Source organism: Thermobia domestica, chromosome 3 (assembly GCF_964235325.1).
Source record: "Thermobia domestica chromosome 3, izTheDome1.hap1.1, whole genome shotgun sequence".
Lineage (NCBI taxonomy): Eukaryota > Metazoa > Arthropoda > Insecta > Zygentoma > Lepismatidae > Thermobia > Thermobia domestica.
Genome location: NC_137456.1, coordinates 210799917 through 210821998, shown reverse-complemented (window position 1 = coordinate 210821998; position 22082 = coordinate 210799917). Strand labels below are relative to the sequence as shown.

General features: G+C 36.0%; 1 protein-coding gene across 1 annotated transcript in view; it reads left to right on the top strand.

Annotated features, from left to right (window-relative positions):
- LOC145681573 (uncharacterized) overlaps positions 1-22082 on the top strand; it is a 69728-nt gene that overhangs the window by 37302 nt on the left and 10344 nt on the right. Inside the window, exons 4-5 of the mRNA XM_081753208.1 lie at positions 3647-3828; positions 20449-20553. Coding sequence (XP_081609334.1) covers positions 3647-3828; positions 20449-20553 — 287 coding nt within the window. The remainder of the gene's footprint in view (positions 1-3646; positions 3829-20448; positions 20554-22082) is intronic.

The window sequence follows — 22082 nt, the reverse complement described above, 5'->3', positions numbered from 1 at the left end:
TCCTATCATTACTAGGAAGTTAATAATAATATTATATGCGATGTACTTCATATTACTTAGTATACTCTCAAAATTAAATTTATTAGTGATATTCCCTTATTCTGTTAAATATTTAGATTTAATTTTTTTTAATCTTAAGACAGAAGGTTGCAATTCTGATTTCAGGAAAAAGATAAAGTTCATTCAAGCATGAAACACCAGTTGTTGAGAGATGTGAAGTGTGATAATGGCTTGCTGAGGCTAGAAACCTGACTAATTATTGAGAGTGTATTTGAAGATCATGCAGATGATAACACGTCCCGTTCAGGAGCCGTTTAGCCAAAATTCATATTTTGTATGAATACGCGACAAAACGTACTAGCGACAAAATGTACCACCGACAAAACGTACCACTTACCCTGAGGGATGCTTGTGAAAGGTTTTCTAAAAACACTTTAAATAATGACAAGCGACAAAACGTACCACTTGCCTGGAAGGCTACTTGCGAAGAGTCTTCCAATCAGCCATCAAATAATGACAGGCGACAAAACGTACCACTTTATACGATGGTATATAAGTATATATATATGGGCCAAAATAAGGTTAAAAGTTGAACAGATTGGTGGTGAGAAAAGAACCGATGCAAGACCAAGACTAAGACTAATTCTAAGACTAAAACCATGCATGCAAGATTCTCGAAACACCAAGACCATACCTGCAAGATTCTCGCCAGACCAAGACCAGCAAGAATCTTGCATATGCAAGATTTGAATATTTGCTGATTTCCATCACACTTTATCCAGGCTTTGGACCAGGGACGGATAGGTATTATTAGAGGGGCGCGGACGCTTTCTCCCACAAGGGCTACCAGCATCTCAATGTCACAAATCAATTGCACAGTTTTCTTTCTACAGTAAGTCAATAGTATTAACAATTGACAATTAAAACCTGATATTCTTTCATCAGTATATTATTCTGAATTGTTCAAAATATATGAAGTTCAAGGAGAACGTATACTATATTACAAAATTAACAGATGTTTTAGTGTACTAGTTTTTGATGCTACTATATCTATCACTTTTGCATTTGAAATATTTTTTAATAAATCTTTTTCAATACACATCAATATAAATGTTTTCAATTGTTCCTGAGACACGGTACTCGTTAGCCTATTTTTAATGCATTTCAGTTTATTTCTGTTTTGAAAAATTTCTTTCACATGTTACCTGAGTTACGGGCAAAGTCAGTAAAAATTTGTATGCTGGAAACCTGGATAAGTATTACTGCAAAATTTACAATTCTGCAAAATTAAAAAGCAGCACATTGGACAATTTTGCAACACGTCTTGCATTCGCTTTCCTTGTAAACAAATGTATTTTCTCCTAATTCTGAATCACTTGCACCATCAGCATAGTCATTTTTTCTCGGTTGTGCTCGTCATCGAGACTGACTTTCAAGGGTATCCACGTCCTTCAAAAGTCCAAGAGAATACATTTATAGTATCCTTGGAAACTTCTTTACTGAAGTTTTTCAGAAAATATGTAAGTTTATCGAAAGGCACGTCTGGAAATTCTGTTACTTGGTTGAAGTGTCTAGGGTCCAAATAATCCATAAAGTACATTGCTTCTTGAATCTTGAAGAAATACTCGAAACTACCACGTCCAATATTGTGTTGAATGCGTCAATGCAGTACCTGGTCATTGGATAGAAGCAGCTTCAACTTCATATTCACAGGAAAATCTTGGTCCATCTCTGAAGGCGAATTGTCGACAGGTCAATAGAAATAAAAGAAATCACGTTCTAAGTCTTCAAATTTGTAATTGGCCCATTCTACAAAGCTTAATGCTGCATTCTTAACGGATTCAAAATCATCTCTCTACTCTTTCACTTGGAACAGAGTAATCTGCACCATCCGATAAAACTACACTAGCAGCACCCTTTATTTGGAGATAGTTTGACAGAGAGGTCGTCACTTGAAATATCTTAAGGAACATTTGTGCTATCCGAGTTGTTTTGAACTTGAAAAGATCTTTTATATATCCTTTCGCTTTACATCTAGCTTTTGGTTTGATATTTTCTGTAGAAGCAATTTTCTTAACTATTGTGGTCTACTCTATATACAAAGCACTTTCTGGATTCGTAAAATGACCAAACTTTTCTGAAGAACAGTGTGTTTTCTACCATCTTGTTTCCGCAATAACTGTAAGGCGCCTTTGTTAACATTTGATCTTCCAAATGTCCATTCGCTGATAAGACTCATGCATCAATATCGCACAGTCATTCAGCAGAACAATGACACAGAATCAATGCAATTTTTTGTCAGATCACATACGACATGATTGAGTATATGAGCGTAACACCACACGTGTAACTGAGTTTCTTAGCGGTTAAGCGGTTAGCGTATGCGCCTTTGTCGTGGGAGACCTGGGTTCGATTCCTGGCGGGAGCTCATGTGCTTCGGATTTCCCGTAAATCAGTCCCGTCTCATATAGCCTCGCTGCTAAAAGGGCCGTTAAACTTAAAATCAACTGAGTCACACATGTAACTGATCATAGGTGAATTGAAAAAATCCGAATATTGTCCTTGCATGTTACTTGAGCCATCGGTTGAATTGCCAATACACTTCTTAATATCAAGGTTCAACTTCTGCAGAATTTCCAGCAGTAAACCGCAGGGACACTGGCCTGTGGTAGATATGCATTTTACAATGACAACAATACTTTGTTTAACAATCATTTTAAAAACATACCGTAAAACAACAGAACACTGGATTGAAACTACTATATTTTGAGTAGTGTCTAATAGAACAGAAAATATTGAAGCTTGAGAGACTTCTTTCGAAATATCTTCTCTGATAAGTGTGTTGATAGCATTCAAAACATAATTCACCGTGTTTAGTAAAAGTTATGCGACCACTATTCTGCTTACTTCCTCGTATATGACTCTTCTTGGTGACCTTATCTAAATTATTTTTAAGCGGAAGATCAAATTTGCTTAAGAAAGGAATAATATCCAAAAAGTTTCCATAATCTATAGCTGTGTCTTTCAGTTTATAGGCTGCTACATTTCCTCTGTAAATGAGCCCTCTTTTACAAATGAGTTTCTGCACTTTGACAACTCGATACATTACCTGTCTGTTCTTCTCAATCTTATACTGCCGTTGTTTTACCTGTTCATGAGGAAGTAGTTTCTTAACATTATGTTCTCTTTTGTTAGATATGTAAGCACCCACATTGGTCTAATGTATTTTGGAAGACTCGTGTTCTCTTACTCGCTGATAAACGTGTTTAGTGTTACGTTTGTCACGTACAGAACCTTTAAGAGAAGTTTGTTCGATCTGGAAAATAATCTGTGAACACGCTGAAAAAAAAAAAGCTTGAAGTGGTACGTTTTGTCGTGGAATAAATATCAGAAATGCTTTAATTAATCCATGACAGGTTGTCATTTTTGACAGGTCGTCAAAAGTGGTACGTTTTGTCGCGAAAATTCAAGTGGTACGTTTTGTCGCTGGTACGTTTTGTCGGGACACCATTTTGTATGAATACCAGTAATTCAACATGCAGGTGTAAATTATCCCTTTTATTCAATGCAACATATTTCAACTAAATTACAAATAATATTATTACTGCACTATAATATATGTGTTATGATTACCTTTATATTTTAGGGAGAAAGAGTGCTGATTTCGGATTTTGGTTCCTTTACAAATCAACGGGAAGGTCCTCCGTATACAGATCGTCGTGTTGGTACATTAGCCTATAAATGTCCAGAAATTACGATGACACGGACATATTACAGTGTTAAAGCCGATATTTGGTCAATTGGAGTAATTTTATTTGAGCTATATGAGTAAGTATTTGCATAATACTGATGCTATATACATATGTACAGTACTTGTGTTCTAAACATGGCGCCCACTGGCAGCAGAGTCCTACTCTTCAGATCAAAATAAAGCAAAAGTCATCGATCGCTCTACGAATCCATCAAGCAGTTACATCGATTTTTACAGAAATAAGTGGTGCTAGTGTCAACATCTGTCGACTTTAACTGCCATCTAGAAAGAATTGATGGATTAGTAGATCTATTCTATGGTTCTTTATCTGCGACGTTCCCACATAGAACAATTTACGTCTTCAGACAAGGACACGAAAGATATGCATACATTTTTCGCGTTATTTTCTCTTGTAGAATAATGCTCTGTAGTCCGTGGGCTCCATTTTCAGAACACCTGATATATATATTTTCAGAACAACTGGACATACTGCAAAACATATTGCTATAATATCCTATGGATGGGCTTGAAATCGGGGAGACGGGCAGGCTACTCTTTTATCTAATATCCTCTCGTCCCAAAAGCTCCACCACTTGCGGTATTTGATGCGGTAGCACATTGTCATCCATAAAGACAAAGTTGGCGGAGAATGCAACTCTGAAAAGACGAATGTGGGGAAAGAGTAAAGAGTCATACTAACATTGACCAGGAATGTACCGCATTCAAAATTTGAAGGTTGATATACCCATTCAACACTATGTTTCCCCACAAAAAAAAATGGACTACCGAAACGACGACGTACAACAATGTTTTTGATTTCATTGCGTGTTCCTATCTCTCGAAAGATAAGAGGACTAGCTCGGGAGAGTAATGCTCCCGGAAGTAGAAACGAGAAACACATTTCTGATTGGTTGGCGTTATCCACTTCTTGCCACCTCGGTCTAGTTCTGGTGTTCTTGACACCATTACGAACAGAACTGCCGGTGTCAGCGGAACAATGCTCGTCAAGCAAAGATATAAACACATCCAGTTAGCATGCTACTGTAAAGGGTGAGATTGGGCCACAGTCCTAAAATAATGTGTTTCGAATTATATTGTAATTGACTGTTTGAGGTTCATTCCTTCTTACTTCTTGCACAATGTAATGGTCGTCAGCTGCTGTTGATCGTGGTCAATCACCACCTTTCATCCCCACAACATTGTCTGTGGTTCGGAACATCCCCATGCTCTGAACAATCCCAAAGTCCTAGACAACATTCGTCAACTTCGTCCTTCTTTCGAAGTTGAAATTTCTCGATGATTCTTCTCCGTGTTATGTCATCCAAATGTTCTCTCTTGACCATGCTGCTGTGACACGGGAATGCATCTCAACTGCTCTCTGACCGACACACATTGCCTCGTCTCTTTTATTCAACTGCTTCGTGTTGGGGAATCAGATCCATTCGGTGATATGGTCATGCTGACATCTAGACATGGAACGTGTATACTTCCTGAAGATCTCTGGCAACGTGCGAGTGAATTTTCATTTACTGCCACCGACTACACAATATTTTATATTATTTTATATATCCCGACCTCAATTTTTGCACACCACTATATATATATATATATATATATATACAGTTATGGTGGTTGGATGTTAAAAGTGGAGGGGCAATTATATAAATCTTAGTTTTTCTGGTTGTTTCTAACACTTAGTTTGACGAAAGGTTGTATATATTTAATAGGATACTATCTTTTTCAGTTAAAATGCCGTATATCGTATTTCATATTTTATTAAATAAATTGATAGGAGCAAGTCAATAGGTAATAGCCCTTTGTGCCCTTAGACAACGAAAGTTTAAGAAGAGATTTGATTCCTTGCTCATGAACATCTTAAAATTCTGTCTGTAAAATTGTGTGATGAGATTATTGAATAACAAATTTGCGAAACAAATAAACAGGAAGGATGATATTAATCATAGTAATGAATAATGATGCATGTTTTGCCAAAGTTATATTGTAACTTTGATTAATGAACAACTTAATTTTTAATACCACACATGCTTTTAAATGTATGTTATTACTCTTAAAAAATGCAAGACAGTAAATACTACAAGCATATGCTACGACATTTAAAGAAATACTTTTGCAGCTTCCCGAAACATGTTCGTTGCCCTTAGGTGCAGTTTTCACCTTCTTGAAACACATCAAAACACAACGATACTTAAAATCACTCCACACTCCAGTTATACAAAATAATAGGGTCTACTAAAATCTATAATTATGTTGAATTCACTAAATTTAATTGTATATACACTCCTAAACACACCACTTCTCTCGTATATTACACTACAAAACAATGGAAAAGGTAGTTGTTTTTTTTATTACGCTCTTTTAATCAATATTCCTTACTTCAGAAAGAAGAAAAGATATTTTAGGAACTGTCAATTTTTGTGCAATTAAAGAATAACTTGTGATTTTTTTTCAAAATATTCTCCCAATTAGTTTCAAAGCAGCTGACTAACATATCAAGCCCTTGTAAGAAGTGAAAGTATGCTGGAAGTATTGTGCTCCAATAGGTTAATTTTTGGGTTATTTTCTGTGGCAATTAAAATGCAATTCCTGTAGTTTTCTTTACTCCACGGGAAGACAACCAATACGTACTCACGCAACGACAAACCAGATACTACTTAAACAATCAGAGGCACTGTAAACAAATATTCTGAAATCGGGTCGTGTGTCTGGAAAACGTTGGATTGCATCTTCATTCAATTCTGTGCGATTACTGTGGGAAAGTTACATCGCATTGTGCAGACTTTTGACTAAATGTAGTAAAGTTACATCCGGTCGGCTGCATGAGAGATCGAAATTCGAGGGTTTAGTAAAGAAGTTAACCAACTGGTTATCCATCAGAGTATTTATATTAATCTATGATGTTCTTGAAATTTTGAAAGGTCTTTCGCTCTATTTGCATAACGGAAGTGCATCTGCAGTTCAAGCCAAACGAGAAGTCGATTTGATATATCAATCAATTTGCGCGTTAAAAATTGTTGATCCCCCGAGATCAAGAAGTGCTCTTAATGAATTAGAGCAAAGAAATACATTCAAAGGAGTGTCCATCACTAAGCCTACTGCTAGTGATAAAACAAAATTTGACACTTTCCTATTGATATTTCTTCAATCCCTTTTAGATAAGTTGTCCGTTTTCCAAATAAAGACTTCTTCGTTGATGCTTCAGTGTTAAACCCTGCTTCTTGGCCTTTGATCAAAATGAACTAGTGTTCTTCGGAGATGATGCCATCCCTCGATTATCCAAATTGTTGAAATAGTCAATGAATGGTGTTTCCTTCGTAGTGAAAGAATTTTGTTTGTATAAGAACAATCCTTCTTATATGCCTCCAGCTGTTTAGAAACTTAAGAAAGCTGTGGAAGTAATACTGATATCAACTGCTGAATGTGAATTTGGGTTTAGTGCTATGAATCAAACATTGAATGATCTGAGAAATCGTATGCAGATTGTAACATAGCAAGCTTCTTTTCGTATATATAAATGGTCCATCTTTGCGTTTCTTTAATACCGAAAAATATGCAACAATGTTGATAAAATTGAAGCGTCACAGTGTTACAGACAATACTACCAGGAAAGCAAGAAATAACGAAGAATGTTCACATGCATCTCGCCTTTTCAACTAAAACGTAAGTAATGTTTTTCTTTTAAAGAAGACAACTTTAGTTTGTTGTATGTACGTACATTTTGTATTACTCTGTCTTTACTACATTTTCTGTTATTGTTTTGTTACTTTTGACAATTGAATGTTTTGTTTAGCTAGATTTTGAATTTGAACATAAAATATTACTCTGATTAGAGGAAGTTCCATCTCACAACTTTGATTAGAGGAAGTTCCATCTCACATATTTTTGGCCATCTCACAACTTTGAAGCCCCACTGCCCCTAATGTGTATGCAAATGCACTGCACATTGAGATCCACCTACTCCTTCCCCCAGTGGTAAATTAACAAATCAAACCCTGATCCCACCTTAATCTGTAAATCTACGTCTCATATAGCCTCACTGTTATCGGAATGCTAAATTCAAAATCCTATTCAATTCAATTCTGAATAGTACGACGAGAAAGAATTATTCGATGTATTACTTATCTGTCTACCACCGGAGGAAGCAAGGCTGGTACGGGTTATTTCCCAGAAAACTGTCGAGGATTTATAACTTAGATTAATGGAATTAAACTCTGCTGATTTAAGTTCGAATTATCTTTACAAGAACGATGGCTCAAACAAAACTTCTTACACAAGAATGACTCCAGTGAAGTTTCAACCTAAGGAAAATGAAGCTTCTATACACCCTGATGGGAGGAATCAAAATAATTATTATGGAGAAGAAAGAACAAAATAGAATCGATGACTACGAGAACAACCAAAGACGATGCAACTGATATTATTCCGGCTTTCGTAAGAAATATGGAACGGATAAAAGATGTCAAACGAAAGAATCGTTCAGCAACTAAGTGCCAAAACACGCAATAGTACTCACTGTTCCGGGAAATGTCAGAAGTAGTGCTCTCAAACGGGTCGGGTCGGGTCAGGTCAACTCGGGTCGGGTTATCGGGTCGGGTCAGTCGGGTCAGTTCGGGTCGGGTTGTCGGGTCAGGCTAATCGGGTCGGGTTGTCGGGTCGGGTCAATCGGGTCAGCTCGGGTCGGGTTGTCGGGTCGGGTTATTCGGGTCGGGTTGTCGGGTCGGGTTAATCGGGTCAACTCGGGTCGGGTTGTCGGGTCGGGTTGTCGGGTCGGGTTATTCGGGTCGGGTCGGGTCAATCGGGTCAGCTCGGGTCGGGTTATTCGGGTCGGGTTGTCGGGTCGAGTCAATCGGGTCAGCTCGGGTCGGGTTATCGGGTCGGGTCACTCGGGTCGGGTTGTCGGGTCGGGTCAGTCGGGTTATCTGGTCGGGTTATCGGGTCGGGTTGTCGGGTCGGGTCAGTCGGGTCAGTTCACTTTGGTCAACTGAGTTTAGGTTGAGTTTAAACTCGGCTGGAGTCGAAAGCTGCTGTTTTTCACTAGCTGCCTAATTAAAAATAGCAATTTTCAATTGATTTTATAGAAACCATAAATCTATTTTGAACACTTGCAGCTAGTGTTTTTATGATAAATGCTTATTTTTATACTTGTGTGTACTTTAATTTTTAAATGTGGAAGATTGATTTTACCAATCGACTATAATATTAATATCTACGCCAATATGGAGTCTGGATATAGAACAAAACTAGAAGTTGTTTAAGCAACGCCAAAAGAGAGATTGGGTATGGACGACCAAGCCCAAGCAGGGCCGCGGTGGCTCAGTGGTAGAGAATTTATCTCTGGTGCATGGTGTCCAGTAGCGTAGCTAGAGTTTTTTTCAGGGGGGAAGGGGGGGCAATGAAGGGCCCAAGAGGATTTTGAGGGGGACATCTCCAATATATATATATATATATATATATATATATATATATATATATGTGTGTGTGTGTGTGTGTGTATTCAAGGTGAATGTTTCCATCTTTATTGTTCATGATTTTACTCTTTGGAAAACAGTGAAAATATAAGAATTTAGTACCTCAAACAACTAGGATTCATTAATGCAATTGATTTCTAATATAAGTAAATAGTTATTTAATCATGGCGTTTAAAGTATGTGTAGCTGGTTGACTTAAGTGGAAGCAAATACACTTTTACAGGTAAAGAAAATAACTTATAGGTTCATGCCTCTACTTGAAGAGGATCTTTCTATTTGTGTTGGCAGCAGCAAACATATCCACAACTTGTTAAAGATCTAACGATTTAGCAATTTTCTTCTCAATATAAAGTAACACTAAGTTTTTCAACCTATCATGAGTCATTGACTTGCATATACAAGTCTTTAATCTTTTCAAAGAAGAGAATGACCTTTCACATGTAGCACTAGAAACTGATATAATCACAGAGATGATACCTAGCTTGTAGGTTTCTAGGAATGCGTTTTTGTAGACACAAAGATGATCAACGAAATTCGTTAAGGAATCAGCTTTCGTTTTCTTCTCGTCTTCATACAACTTAATTGTTAGAGCAACCCACATTATGCTTTATTTCTTGTTTAATTATGCTTTTTTAAAATTATGCTTTATTGTTAATTTCAATGATTATTTTACATTAATCGTGTATAATGTATATTTATTATACATCAAATATTCTAAATATCTTGATCTATTTATTGATATTTTTTTGCAACTAGTTTCTCTCATATTTAATGGACTTTCTACTTAATTCATTTTAAAGAGATGTGCTTTGCTCGAATAAATTTTTTCTATCATTTGTGTGCGCCTTACAGGTACATATATACAGAAAGGGAAAGTAAAAGATGCCACCGAAGTACAGAAAGTGCTTAAGTTCAAAAAGTAAACATAACAATACAGTGATGACGCCAGAGGGGGGCAAGGGGGGCGAGCGCCCCCCTAGTACCTACTTCTGCCCCCCTGACTGCCGCCTGGACTGCACCCCCCCCCCGGACTCGTACAATCTTTAAACATTCTTCATGTAGTATTATATATCAGTATCATAACCAATCTCATTGACAAATTGTAGTCTACTTTCCATGAATTTACTATGTGGCAGATTAATCCTCAAGCTTTCTTCTTTGAGCGTCTGGGTATGCACGCATATTTCTGTTTTCTAATTTAGCCCCTTTTGAGGTAAATTTTAGTTATACTTCTTTCTTATGTTTTTTAATAATTGTGCCTAGCGAACTATAGTAGATTTGGTCGACTTGTTTTCTTCTCATTGGATCAACTTCGATTGGAAACAAAAGAATGGTAAAACCAGTTACGTAACTTGCTTGTATTTGTCCAGGTTTGAAGTTTTCAGTTTCATATTTTGTTTTATTTAAAACTTATTTTTTCTGAAACATTATTCTCGGCTTCCAATGTTCAGAGGATGTGCTTATAACAGCTTAGTTTGCAACTACTAGGGCTTAATTTTTTGAAGGAGATAAAAAGAGTTGTGTTTTCCCTTCCTGCAAATGATAATAATAAAATTATGGAATGAAATTGATTCCCCATAAAATGTATTGTCAGAGTGCTGATCTTTAGTTAGTAATTGGTTTATACTAGTGCTCCTTTACTTATTTTGTTTCAAAGTACTGACGTGACGTCTACCATATTGACTAGGAACTGCTGAAAAATTCGTAGCCCAACCCAGAAGGAGTGCACGTGGATTGGTGGAGTTTTACTTCTTCTTCTCTTCCCCCGAAAGTCAATATACTACCTTGTACAGCGGGGGACACTTCTAAATGGTACACCTTAGCCGTGAATCTCCATATGGCTGTACCATTTAGAAGTGTCCCCCGCTGTACAGTGCTCCAGCTTTTGCAGAAAAGTTAAAAAAATCTAGATTTCCTCGCACCACTGTTCGTAGCACTACACCTATCAGATCTAAAATGGCATCTTTCAAGTGTTATTTAAGTTTGGGAAATAAGTACACGTAATAGTTAGACGGAGCTAAATCTGCGGAATAAGAATGATGATCTAGACATTGAAATCCTAGATTATGCAATGTCAGTTATGTTCGCAGGGGCTTGATGGACAGGTGTATTCTCCTGAAGGAACAGAATTCCTTTCTTTTCATTTTCCGCAGCGTTGAACTTTGAATTTTTCTTTCAGTTTTGTAAGTAATGTAGAGATTCTGGATTAAATATCTGACCATTGAAGAGGTAGTCTACCACTCCATACTTATACCAGAAGAATGTTCCAAACAGTTTCTCAACCTACTTCTGTGTCTTGAACTTCTTGGAGCGATGGAGAAATGAGTGCTACTACTCCATTGACTGTTGTTCCGATTCAGGATCATAGTGGTACAACCATATTTCATCTATGGTTACTATTCGTCAGCGAAATTGATCAGCATTACGGTCAAATTGGAAGAATACTTCTCTTAATGCCGTTACCCTTTTATTCTCCTGACATATATTTTGGGAACCCATTATGCCGAGAACTTGCGCATACCCAAGCCATTCTGAATTATGCTACCGCCGAGTTCCAAAGAAATGCCCAGAATCCCTGACACAAGTTTTGCTGAGAAGGTAAAAACTGAGAAAGCGGGGTGCAGACCTCAGACTATAATAGATATAAATAGCTTAAATTATTTTTGTCACACAAAAACTGGGGTGGCCTAGGCCCTCCGGCCCCGGGCTATATCCACCACTGGCTGAAATCCTGCAATTTTCAAGAATAATGTCACAAATTGCATCCATGATTCCAGGAAGAGTCATTGCTTTTAATCATCCTGGATGTAAAGCATAATTTGTTGAGAAATTGCTACGTTTATACTAAGCCAATTACTTCTTCAACACTATATATAACGGAGGAGAGTCCCGCGGTGTTTCACTGATTTCCTAATTAATTTACTTCGGTGACTTTCCTTGGTGGAACAAAAATGTTATAACAGTAAGGATCTGGATGTTCGTGAAATTATCTGTTTGGGCACACACAATCACTTCAGAGGCCTGAGAAACAATAAGAATTTCATTATTAATATAAAAATTTATATTTGTACATACAGAGATATGTTTTTCTAAAGTACGGTTTCATTTTTCTACCTAGTATCTACACTCCTTCTGGATTGGACTACGACATTTTCAGCAGCTCCTCGTAAATTCTCTCTCTGGCTCTCTCTCTTTCTCTCTCTCTACAGACACACACACATATATATATATATATATATATATATATATATATATATATATATATATATATATATATATATATATATATAGAGAGAGAGAGAGAGAGAGAGAGAGAGAGAGAGAGAGAGAGAGAGAGAGGGAGGGAGGGAGCGAGAGATACGTAGCATATAGACGAATGTGTTACTTGTAGCATACGCGAAAGTAATTCAATTTATGTTTAGGCTTCAAAAGTTTCATTGAAAAATATTTCATGTGCAGACGTTACTTATTTGTTAGTTACAAATTTTATTTGAAATAAGTTTAATTTATAATCATATAGATCTAACATAAAAACAGCAACGAAATACACAATGTAATGTAAAATAAGTCAAACGTAATAAATATGTCATTTTTGGTATGGCAAATAGCCGCCCCCCGAAAATGTATCTACCCCTCCTTTGCCCTCCTAAGAACTTAAAGCTGGCGTCGTCACTGTAACAATATAATATGGAGTTCTTGCATACTATTCATTGTTGGCGGAAAAATTTCTTCTTTTTCTTTCTTTTCTCCACATCAAAGGATTGCACCGGAAAGTTTACAGAAATGAAAATAAGCTCTTCATTGTTGCATTGGTATGTTCTCAATGATTTTGCATTGTAAATATCGGCTTTAAAAAATATTAACACAGTATGTTAAACTTTCAGTTAAAGAGAATTTTCCAAGAATTATGCTTTATGCTTTATTTTCTAAAATTATGCTTTTAAAACTAGTTTCCCAATGTGAGTGCATTTTGGCGTTCACCCAGTGTCGTGACCATAGTGCTCTCAAACGGGTCGGGTTGTCGGGTCGGGTCAGTTCGGGTCGGGTTGTCGGGTCAGGCAACTCGGGTCGGGTCAGTCGGGTCAGCTCGGGTCGGATTGTCGGGTCGGGTTATTCGGGTCGGGTTGTCGGGTCGGGTCAATCGGGTCAGCTCGGGTCGGGTTGTCGGATCGGGTTATTCGGGTCGGGTTGTCGGGTCGGGTCAATCGGGTCAGCTCGGGTCGGGTTGTCGGGTCGGGTCAACCGGGTCAGCTCGGGTCGGGTTATCGGGTCAGGTCAATCAGATCGGATCACGGTTCGGGTCAGTCGGGTCGGGTCATCGGGTCGGGTCAGTCAATTCGGGTCACGGGTCGGGTCGGGTCGGTCTTTAACCCGACCCGACCCGACCCGTTGAGACCACTAGTCAGGAGCAACCTGCCTAGAGGGGGAGACGGTTGCAAATTGTCAACCCAAAACTTTCGACCTCAAGAATTTGCGTGCTACTTCGTTTTCCATGAAGTACCAGGAATGGTTTCAATTGGTAAGGTGGCGCGCGACCATTCTTTGGACAATTATTCTATTAAAATAAGGCTACTTGAGTGAGGGAAATACTCAAAGGAGATAACTCAAATGGACAACTTATTGACTATAAAAGATAACTAACACGAAGTGGCTCTTGACAATTACAGGAGTGATGGCGCATGAACTGGTCGATAAGATACATGACAAAGGACATTTTGACATTAAAATGTATGAGCTTTACTAGGTCCTTATTTTGTTGGCCGGGACAAAACTAAGATTTTGCCAAGCACATCGATGACTGCTTCAAGTGCAATTAAACTAAAGCCCGATTATAGGGGAGTTATGCCATATTAAAGTTAAGCTCTCCGTATATCTTGTCGGTAAATTGCCCAAAAGCAAAGGCTTCTGTTATATCGATAATTGCTGTCTACACTAGATTTGTCACGTTCTACTCCTTGAGGAATGACGATACCAGGGAAATAATCCAGGCATTAACGAAAATCTAATTTCCCACACTCTGGGCATCTAATCACTGATTAGGGGCAATTGTTATCAGGTGTGCAGAAGAAGTTTTATTGGAAGCACGATATCAACCATCATACCATCTCTTTATATTCCCCTCAAGCTAACAAATTGATCGAAAGACAATATAGGGAGCTAAACAGAATACTTAGATGGAAATGCCATGAAGATCACACCTGATGGAACAAATCAATAGAGAAAGCACAGGATCTACTGAATAATCCTATTAGTAGTTCAAATGGTAGATGACCGTCAGAGTTGTTCATTCTGTTTTCATAACTGGATAGTTTCAGTGTAGCCACTGGAGCTATCAAAGATTAAAATGCAGGATCCTTATTTGATGACGGACATTTCGACTGAACGAGATAAAAAGAAAATTATAAATTCCTCAGCACTGCGCTCATTGAGTATGAATGATCTGGTTATGCTTAGGACAATTCATTTACCTGCAGTTGCATATGACATGTTTATAAATATATGTATACATATGCAGGACCGATCATAATTACGAAGACTCTCACGCATTGTCTGATATTAATGTCTTTAGACAAAGTTCTATAGGTACTCTTAAGTTTCGGGACATCAAGACGTTTAAGTATTCATTAGAGCGTAAGAAAGAATTATTAGCAAAGTATCGTAACTGGAAAGATCCTCTATATTTATTAATTTTTATGAGGACAGGGCAGCGTGTAACGGATCGTTATTCCGTTATATTCTTTTAATTGTTCCGTTACATTCTTTCAGTTATCCATATAATTTATTACCATTTCAAGTTGCCATATGACATGTGTTGAACGTCGACATCTTTCATGCTTTCGTGTTGGCGCGAAAACTAATTTTAGTGTAATTTTTGTTTTTCTTTTCTTAATTTTCGATTTTTAAAAGAACATAAATAACAACATACATTTTAGAAGTTACCTATTCCTATTAAAATCATCTCTTGGAGCTATAAATAAGGTATTTTTTTTATTTTTATTCAGTATGTCTTTTTTATATAAATAAGATATTTTCCTTGTGAAGTTTCAAGTAAAATGTTTATGTATCTGTAGATAATTGATACGGAATCCAGAGGACTCCCTTATCCTATTCTTTCACATATAGGATAACTTCTGTCCAAATATCAGGACTTTTATGTTTATGGGCGATATGGGTGACCTTTATGTTTATGGGTTCGAATAGCTCCGACTTTTATTGTTTTAGCTTGAAATTATGGCCTATATTGTTGTTTAAATATATGATGAATCATCAAATTCTCTGTTTAGAAGATTAGTCTATTGAACCATGAATCTGAGGAACTTATGAATTTTTGTCGTTATGAACTGATTTAATTTGTCCTTGCTAATATATTTTGACAGTAAAGGAAATGAAGGTGATATAGTTTTTGCAGTAATTTAGTAGCGATAAATCACTTAAAATAGTTTCTGATACGCTAGTGTCTCCCCTTCCACTTCGCTTAGGATACCTGCTCCCTGGCAACAATCGCACAATCTTCTTCTATCCATCTTGTGATCAATGCCGATTGTGTACTTGTCATCCATCTCAGTAATGCAGTTCTGAAACTATAGCACCCTCCATCTTGTAATAATATTACGAACATATGCTCCGAGAGTCGCTCGAAAAACACCGAAAATGGAGTGTCGCCGTCTTCTGACATATATTCTGGAATAGCTTTCATTCGTGTTGCTTAATGTGTTGTGTTTTCCTTAATATGCTTCCACCAATATTTTTTTCAGAAGTTGTAAAGAAATCGTTAATGGTATTGCCTTTTGTATGTAATTTTTGATTATTTTATAGAAAAGAATATAATATTGTAACAAATATATACAATTAAATATTGCGGTCCCACTTCGATTAGAATTACTTTAATAATCAAAGAAACTTATCACGATAATTATTTCCATAAATTAAACTATTTTTGTTACTTTTAAACTTGGTATTTCCTTAATATTTATCATTCGTTTCGCAGTAATTAAAAATATACTTCTATCACCTATGGCTTCCTCACTTATTATATCTTAAACAGCATAAATAAAACAAGTTTAAACAAGTCTAGCCACAAGATTTGTCTTCATAAGGTACCAGATTATGTCCTTGTTGCCCTACAACTAAATATACATAAACGTTATTGTTGCAATATGCATTAAAAGTTCATTAACATTAATAAGCAGTAGCATTAATCTAGGGGAGAACCGCTGTTCATCTAGGAAAGACTCGCTCCAAACTTTCACGGAAGGCTCATAATAACCAATTTCGGAAAGGAAAGGGAAAACAAAATTCTATGTGAGGGATATCATAGCACAGATTTCTAGAAGAGATCACTGTTTAAAGCGCGTCATAACCTTACAAATATATTTCTTTTCAAAACGATTGATAATTTACTCTGGAAGATTTAAAAAAAAAAAAAAAAAAAGCTAATTTGTTCGAAGTCCTTTCACTTGTATTCTAAGTTTATGGTTGAACATACACCATATCATAAGTCCACTCATGAATTTAATCAAAAGTGTGTTTAAAAACTTGTTCGGAATAAGAATTTTTAGTGCAAATGAACAACCCTGATGGTACCAGAATTTCTTTCAAGTACTTTGAGCGTTTACTGCTACCTTGCACCTTGCAGCACGTTGACCTACGTCTTCTCCATGCATGACCTATTCTACTCTGTCTTCGAAGAATCAACTTAGTAGCACAAAGAACATCCTGCATTACTAATCTCAATGAATCCTGTGAAATTCTTAGATTTAAATCCTGTGTATCAACCTAATGTCATTTGTAACAGCAGGTGAAATGCTTCGAGAAGCAGCAACGTACATAGTATGGTGGGTATTTCCCTATTCATTGCTCTTTATGTGACTGGATATAAATATTGCATGCATCTTTTCCTGACTAGATTCGTGTGATTGTCATGTAAAAGACGGTTCTCTATATTATTTGGATGGTGAATATTTTTGTCCAATAACTTTAATTATCCAGGTACTATTAGTAGTACAGATGCAAGGGCTCGGAAAAAAACCGGCTTTTTTGGAAAAAAAAACTCGGTTTTTTCTGCTTCGCTTTTTTGCTTGGGAAATTTTGGGCTTTTTGAAAATTCTGCTTTAAATTGATAAACCAGATTTTGTTTCGCTTCTCTACAACACAAAAAGTCATTTAATTAGTGGTTGATGCCGATAATAATATAAAACCTCGAAAATAAACCATGAATTTCGAAAAGATATTTCAAACAGTTTTACTTCTCAACATATTTACCTTATGAATTCCAAAGAATTAACCAATGTATATAATAAGACTTTTTTTAACCTCCTACATACAAAAGTAAGCAGGGTTGGCAAGAGCCATGGTTGTTTTTGAAAATGCCAAAAACCCGTTTTTGGGGGGGGAGTTTAAACTAGGCTTTTTTGGTTTAAACCAGGTTTTTTGGGTTTAGATATTTTGCTTTATGTATTTATATTACATATTGACAGAAATAAGTTTGTTTCGCCTTGGTGTTATTATGCAACAACGGGGTTATGCTGGAAGAGGTCACATAAGCTTAAAGAAGTCCGGTCAGTAAATTTCTTAAATTGAGAAACTCCCGCCCTAGCCATCGGGAAAATCCCGTTATTACTCTAAATGTAAAACAATAACGGAAAAAATCCTGTTATTGCTTTGCATGTAAAATTTAAAGGTCAACGTATCATAATAAGTACGCTAAAACTGAGGTATTAAATTACAAATTTAGTGCGTACATATCATTGAAAATACAATCCAAGCTAATGTTGGAAGCTACGTAGGCAATCGATAAATTTTGTTAATTTATATCAGTATATTTAAGCAACCTTGGCTTCTTTATAAAACAACAGGCATTCAGGCATGCAGAAATATACAATTTAGTTTCGTTTCGTTTGTTCAGGCTTAACATCCTTACGTAATACGGAGGTTATCAAGGAGAAGACTTTCTCTTAAAGTGACATCCGAACCGCTACTTTGTTTACGCATGAAAGAAGGGTTGTGGTTCGACCGAGAATTGAACATGGGACACCTTGATTAAAAGGTGAAAAGGAAATAAAACTAATGCAGATGGTTTGATGTATGGAAACGTCACCATGAAGTTCACACGATTCGCATTTTTCGTACCTTTTATTTTTTTTCGGTTTAAACCAGTTGTTTATTAAAAAAAAAAAAGAAGAAAAACAGCTGGTGTAAACCAGGCAACCCTAAAAGTAAATACTTCTTTTAAAAAAATACTCAAATAAGTAGCAAAATTCTATGTAGTATTTTTACTTCAAAATATTCCATACCCTCTTTTTGGAACAAAATAAAATTAAAATAAAACATAAGAAAAATACTTAGATTTATATGATACACTTAAAGGCTGCACACCTAGAGCTTTTGGTTTTGTATATTCTTGAAATTCTACAGTTTTATATAAGCACCATCATGGTTTATTCAGTCCTCAAGTTTTCTGTATTTTTAACAAGAGGGATTGAACATGAAGGGTGTGAGATAAGAACATGGTAACCCATAATTTTACTATTTTAAGAAATTAGAAATTTTCTGCTGCACAATCCATTTTGAAAGTCGGAAAGCTGATTTTTCACATAAGTCTATACATGAGAGATTAAACGAAGCGGTATGCGTTGCTGCCTATATGACGCTGCGTAACTCAGCAATGAAAATTTGTTAGTTACCATGTTCTTGGCTCACACCCTTCATATCATTATGGAACTCTCCCCACCCCACCAACACACACACAAAAAAAGGACTACGGAATATATTTAAGTTAAGATAAATACAACTGCACAACAAACATGATTGACTGGAGCTTTTGCGCTTCTATCGAGAAGTCCGGAATTCAACTCAGCATTCGACCATTCTGACAAAACTTTTCTTCATTCCATCTATGAAGTAGAAATAGTGCGTATACTGTGAGTTGGCTGACTTCATTTCTTATTGTTTTTAAATCGTTATTATTACTAATTACCAGCAGTGACGGTTTTGCGAGGGTTAGGGGGGGCGGTCTTTCGGACTGAAGCCTGTTCCCCAAAATTACGGAATGTCTAAAACAAACGAAATATCTATTAGTTAAGGCTTTACTCATTAACTTTAAGCTGCCGTCAAATAAAAATTACGAATGTTTAGAAAAACTAAACATTAGTAAGAAAAAAACCCTCCCAAAATACTTTTCTAAATCCGCCACTGATTCTCAGTATAAAATGATCTTCAAGATTGTATCCGGAAGATTATCGCTAAATATATAAACGAAACGAAATACAGTATTAGTTATGCCTGTACTCATAAACTTCAAGCTCCTCCCATAAAAATTAGGAGATTTTAGAAAATGAAACAATCAGAGAAAACCGTCCCAAAGTACGTTTCTAAATCCGCTACTGATTATTTGTATAAATTAGTATTCAAGGTTGTATCCGGAAAATTATTGCTAAATCGTTGCACAGCTACAGTATAACAGAAATGTGGAAGTACGGTTAGACGGATATATTGAAAAACGTACGCTTTGACGGATATATAGAAAAACGTAAGTTTAACTTCTGCGTTAGAAGCTAGAGTACTAAGCTCTTAGAAATGAAACAGACGACAAACTGAAATGATATCGAGAAGAAAAAATATCGGTAACTCAAAAGTTAAAATAAAGTTAAATAGCCTCTAAAATTGCCCTCAAATACTACATTCTTCATGTTAGCTTTAATTCGTAAAACATGTGCTCCATCCATCTTGATGGTGAATTTTAGAGCGAAATATGGCATTTAGGTCATGGAATTCTTATTTAAGTATAGAATATACTATAAGAAAGCTATTTAGATAGAAAAATCATGAAAATGAAAAAAGCCAAAATTTCCAAAATTCTCGTTTTTTTCCCAAAAAAGCCGGCTTTTTATGTGAAAAAACCATCGATTCAAAAAAGCCGGCTTTTTTGCATCTCTAATTAGTAGTACTAGTATTACTAGTAGTATTACTATTAGTATTAGTAGTATTATTATTACTATCCTATTATTACTATTAGTAGTATTTTTGCTACTGCAGTACTGTCCACTTTGAATGAAATTATCTGAAATTCCAATGAAACAAATTACGAAAAATCTACATTTAGAGTATGAAGTGCTCGCTGTGAAACTGTTCTATGTATCAATATATTTGTAGCAATATAGAATAATGGTTTATCAGAAATTACTTCTTGCCTTAAGTTTTTCGTTTTTATAGAAGATGGATGCCATTTGAATGTCGCTCTCCCGAAGAACTACTAGAAAACATTGAAGCATCTATCGGTGAACCTGATCCTGACACTAAACTTTGGTATCGCAGAACGTAAGTAAATACAACTGAATCAATGTCACATCTTTCATAACTTAAAAAAAAAAAAAAAAAAAAAAAAAAAAAAAAAAAAAACTTAGTATTGTCAAGTAGGAACAGCTGTTCAAGTATTCTTAAATGTAATTTGAAAAAGTATATTCTAAGACCAACTTCTAAATTTTTCAGTTGTTATTCATTTTTTTAGATGATAATGTTGATTGTAGTATTTCTTTATTCTTCTGTGTCAACTTTTTTTTATCTTCAACTTGGTAGAATTCCGAATTGAAACAAACTACAGTACTTAGTTGGGTTATATGGAATCAAATTATCTACACTTGTCCTTGAGATCAATGCTCAAACTTCGTAGTATTGAACAATGCCAATTTGTCATATAAAGCGAGTGCACTGTATTTGGTAGCTTTTTCCTAATATTTAGTCAAATAGAAGTAAACATTTTACAAAAAAATCAGAGTGGATGTGTTCAGTAATCTTTGTGTGTTCCTTCCAGAACAACTCATTCATTTAAAAGTATTAACATTCGTTATGTGTTAAGGGGGTGCGGTGGCTCAGTTGTAGAGCATACATCTCCGGTGCTTCTGATCTCAGGTTAGATCCCAGCTCGCGCCGTGTGGACTTTGTGGTGGACAAACACCGTGCTCGTGAGATTTCTTGGTGTTTTCCCGTTTCCTCCCACTTTTTCATCCCATCATTTCATTCATTTCTCATCATCACCGTCTTCTTTGGCCTAACCGGCATACGCGTGAGACGTAAAACTGAAAAATTTATTTTCATTTCATTTTCGTTATGTGTGAAGTTTTAAGACTTTCTTCATTTAAAGTTAAAATATGTGAATTTGTATTTAAACTTAGATTAGACGTTAAGCTTGGCAAATGTGTATACTATATACTCTGTCTAAGATATGATCATTATTGGTAACTTACGATTGTCCGATACAGCAGCTTTGCTGACGGTATCAATATAAATTTATTTATGTGTGTATTAAGCCATATTCGCATATTATTCAACGAAGAAATTATTATTGCCATATATTATCTTCAAACCAGCAAAATATTGCTCTGATGATTAGCTAAGTTCAAGAGAATTTTGATGTATAACAAAATTGAAAGGGAATTATCAATTTGTAATTATCAATTTACTGGTTTTAGTTTTCAATCAAAGATTATTTAAAAAACATAATATATTTAAATTGTAATGTAGTAAGTGCTTATAGTGATAAAATGTATAATATTACGTATCAAATTATTGTAGTTATACAGCATAAAATCATCAATGAAACTCCCTTATGGCTATGTAGACAGTGTATGTGTCTTTGACATTGGAAACCGGGGTCCGATTCCATGCAGGAGCAAACTTCGGATCCCATATTAAGCTGTAGATCCAAGTTTCATATAGCCTCGCTGGTTAACAGGTTACTAAAAAATCCATAACATCATCAGTTACGTATTCCTTTCTAATGTTTGATTATTTCGGTAAAACTACAAATAGTGAAAGCCACCTAACTCGATACATGAGACTACCCCAGA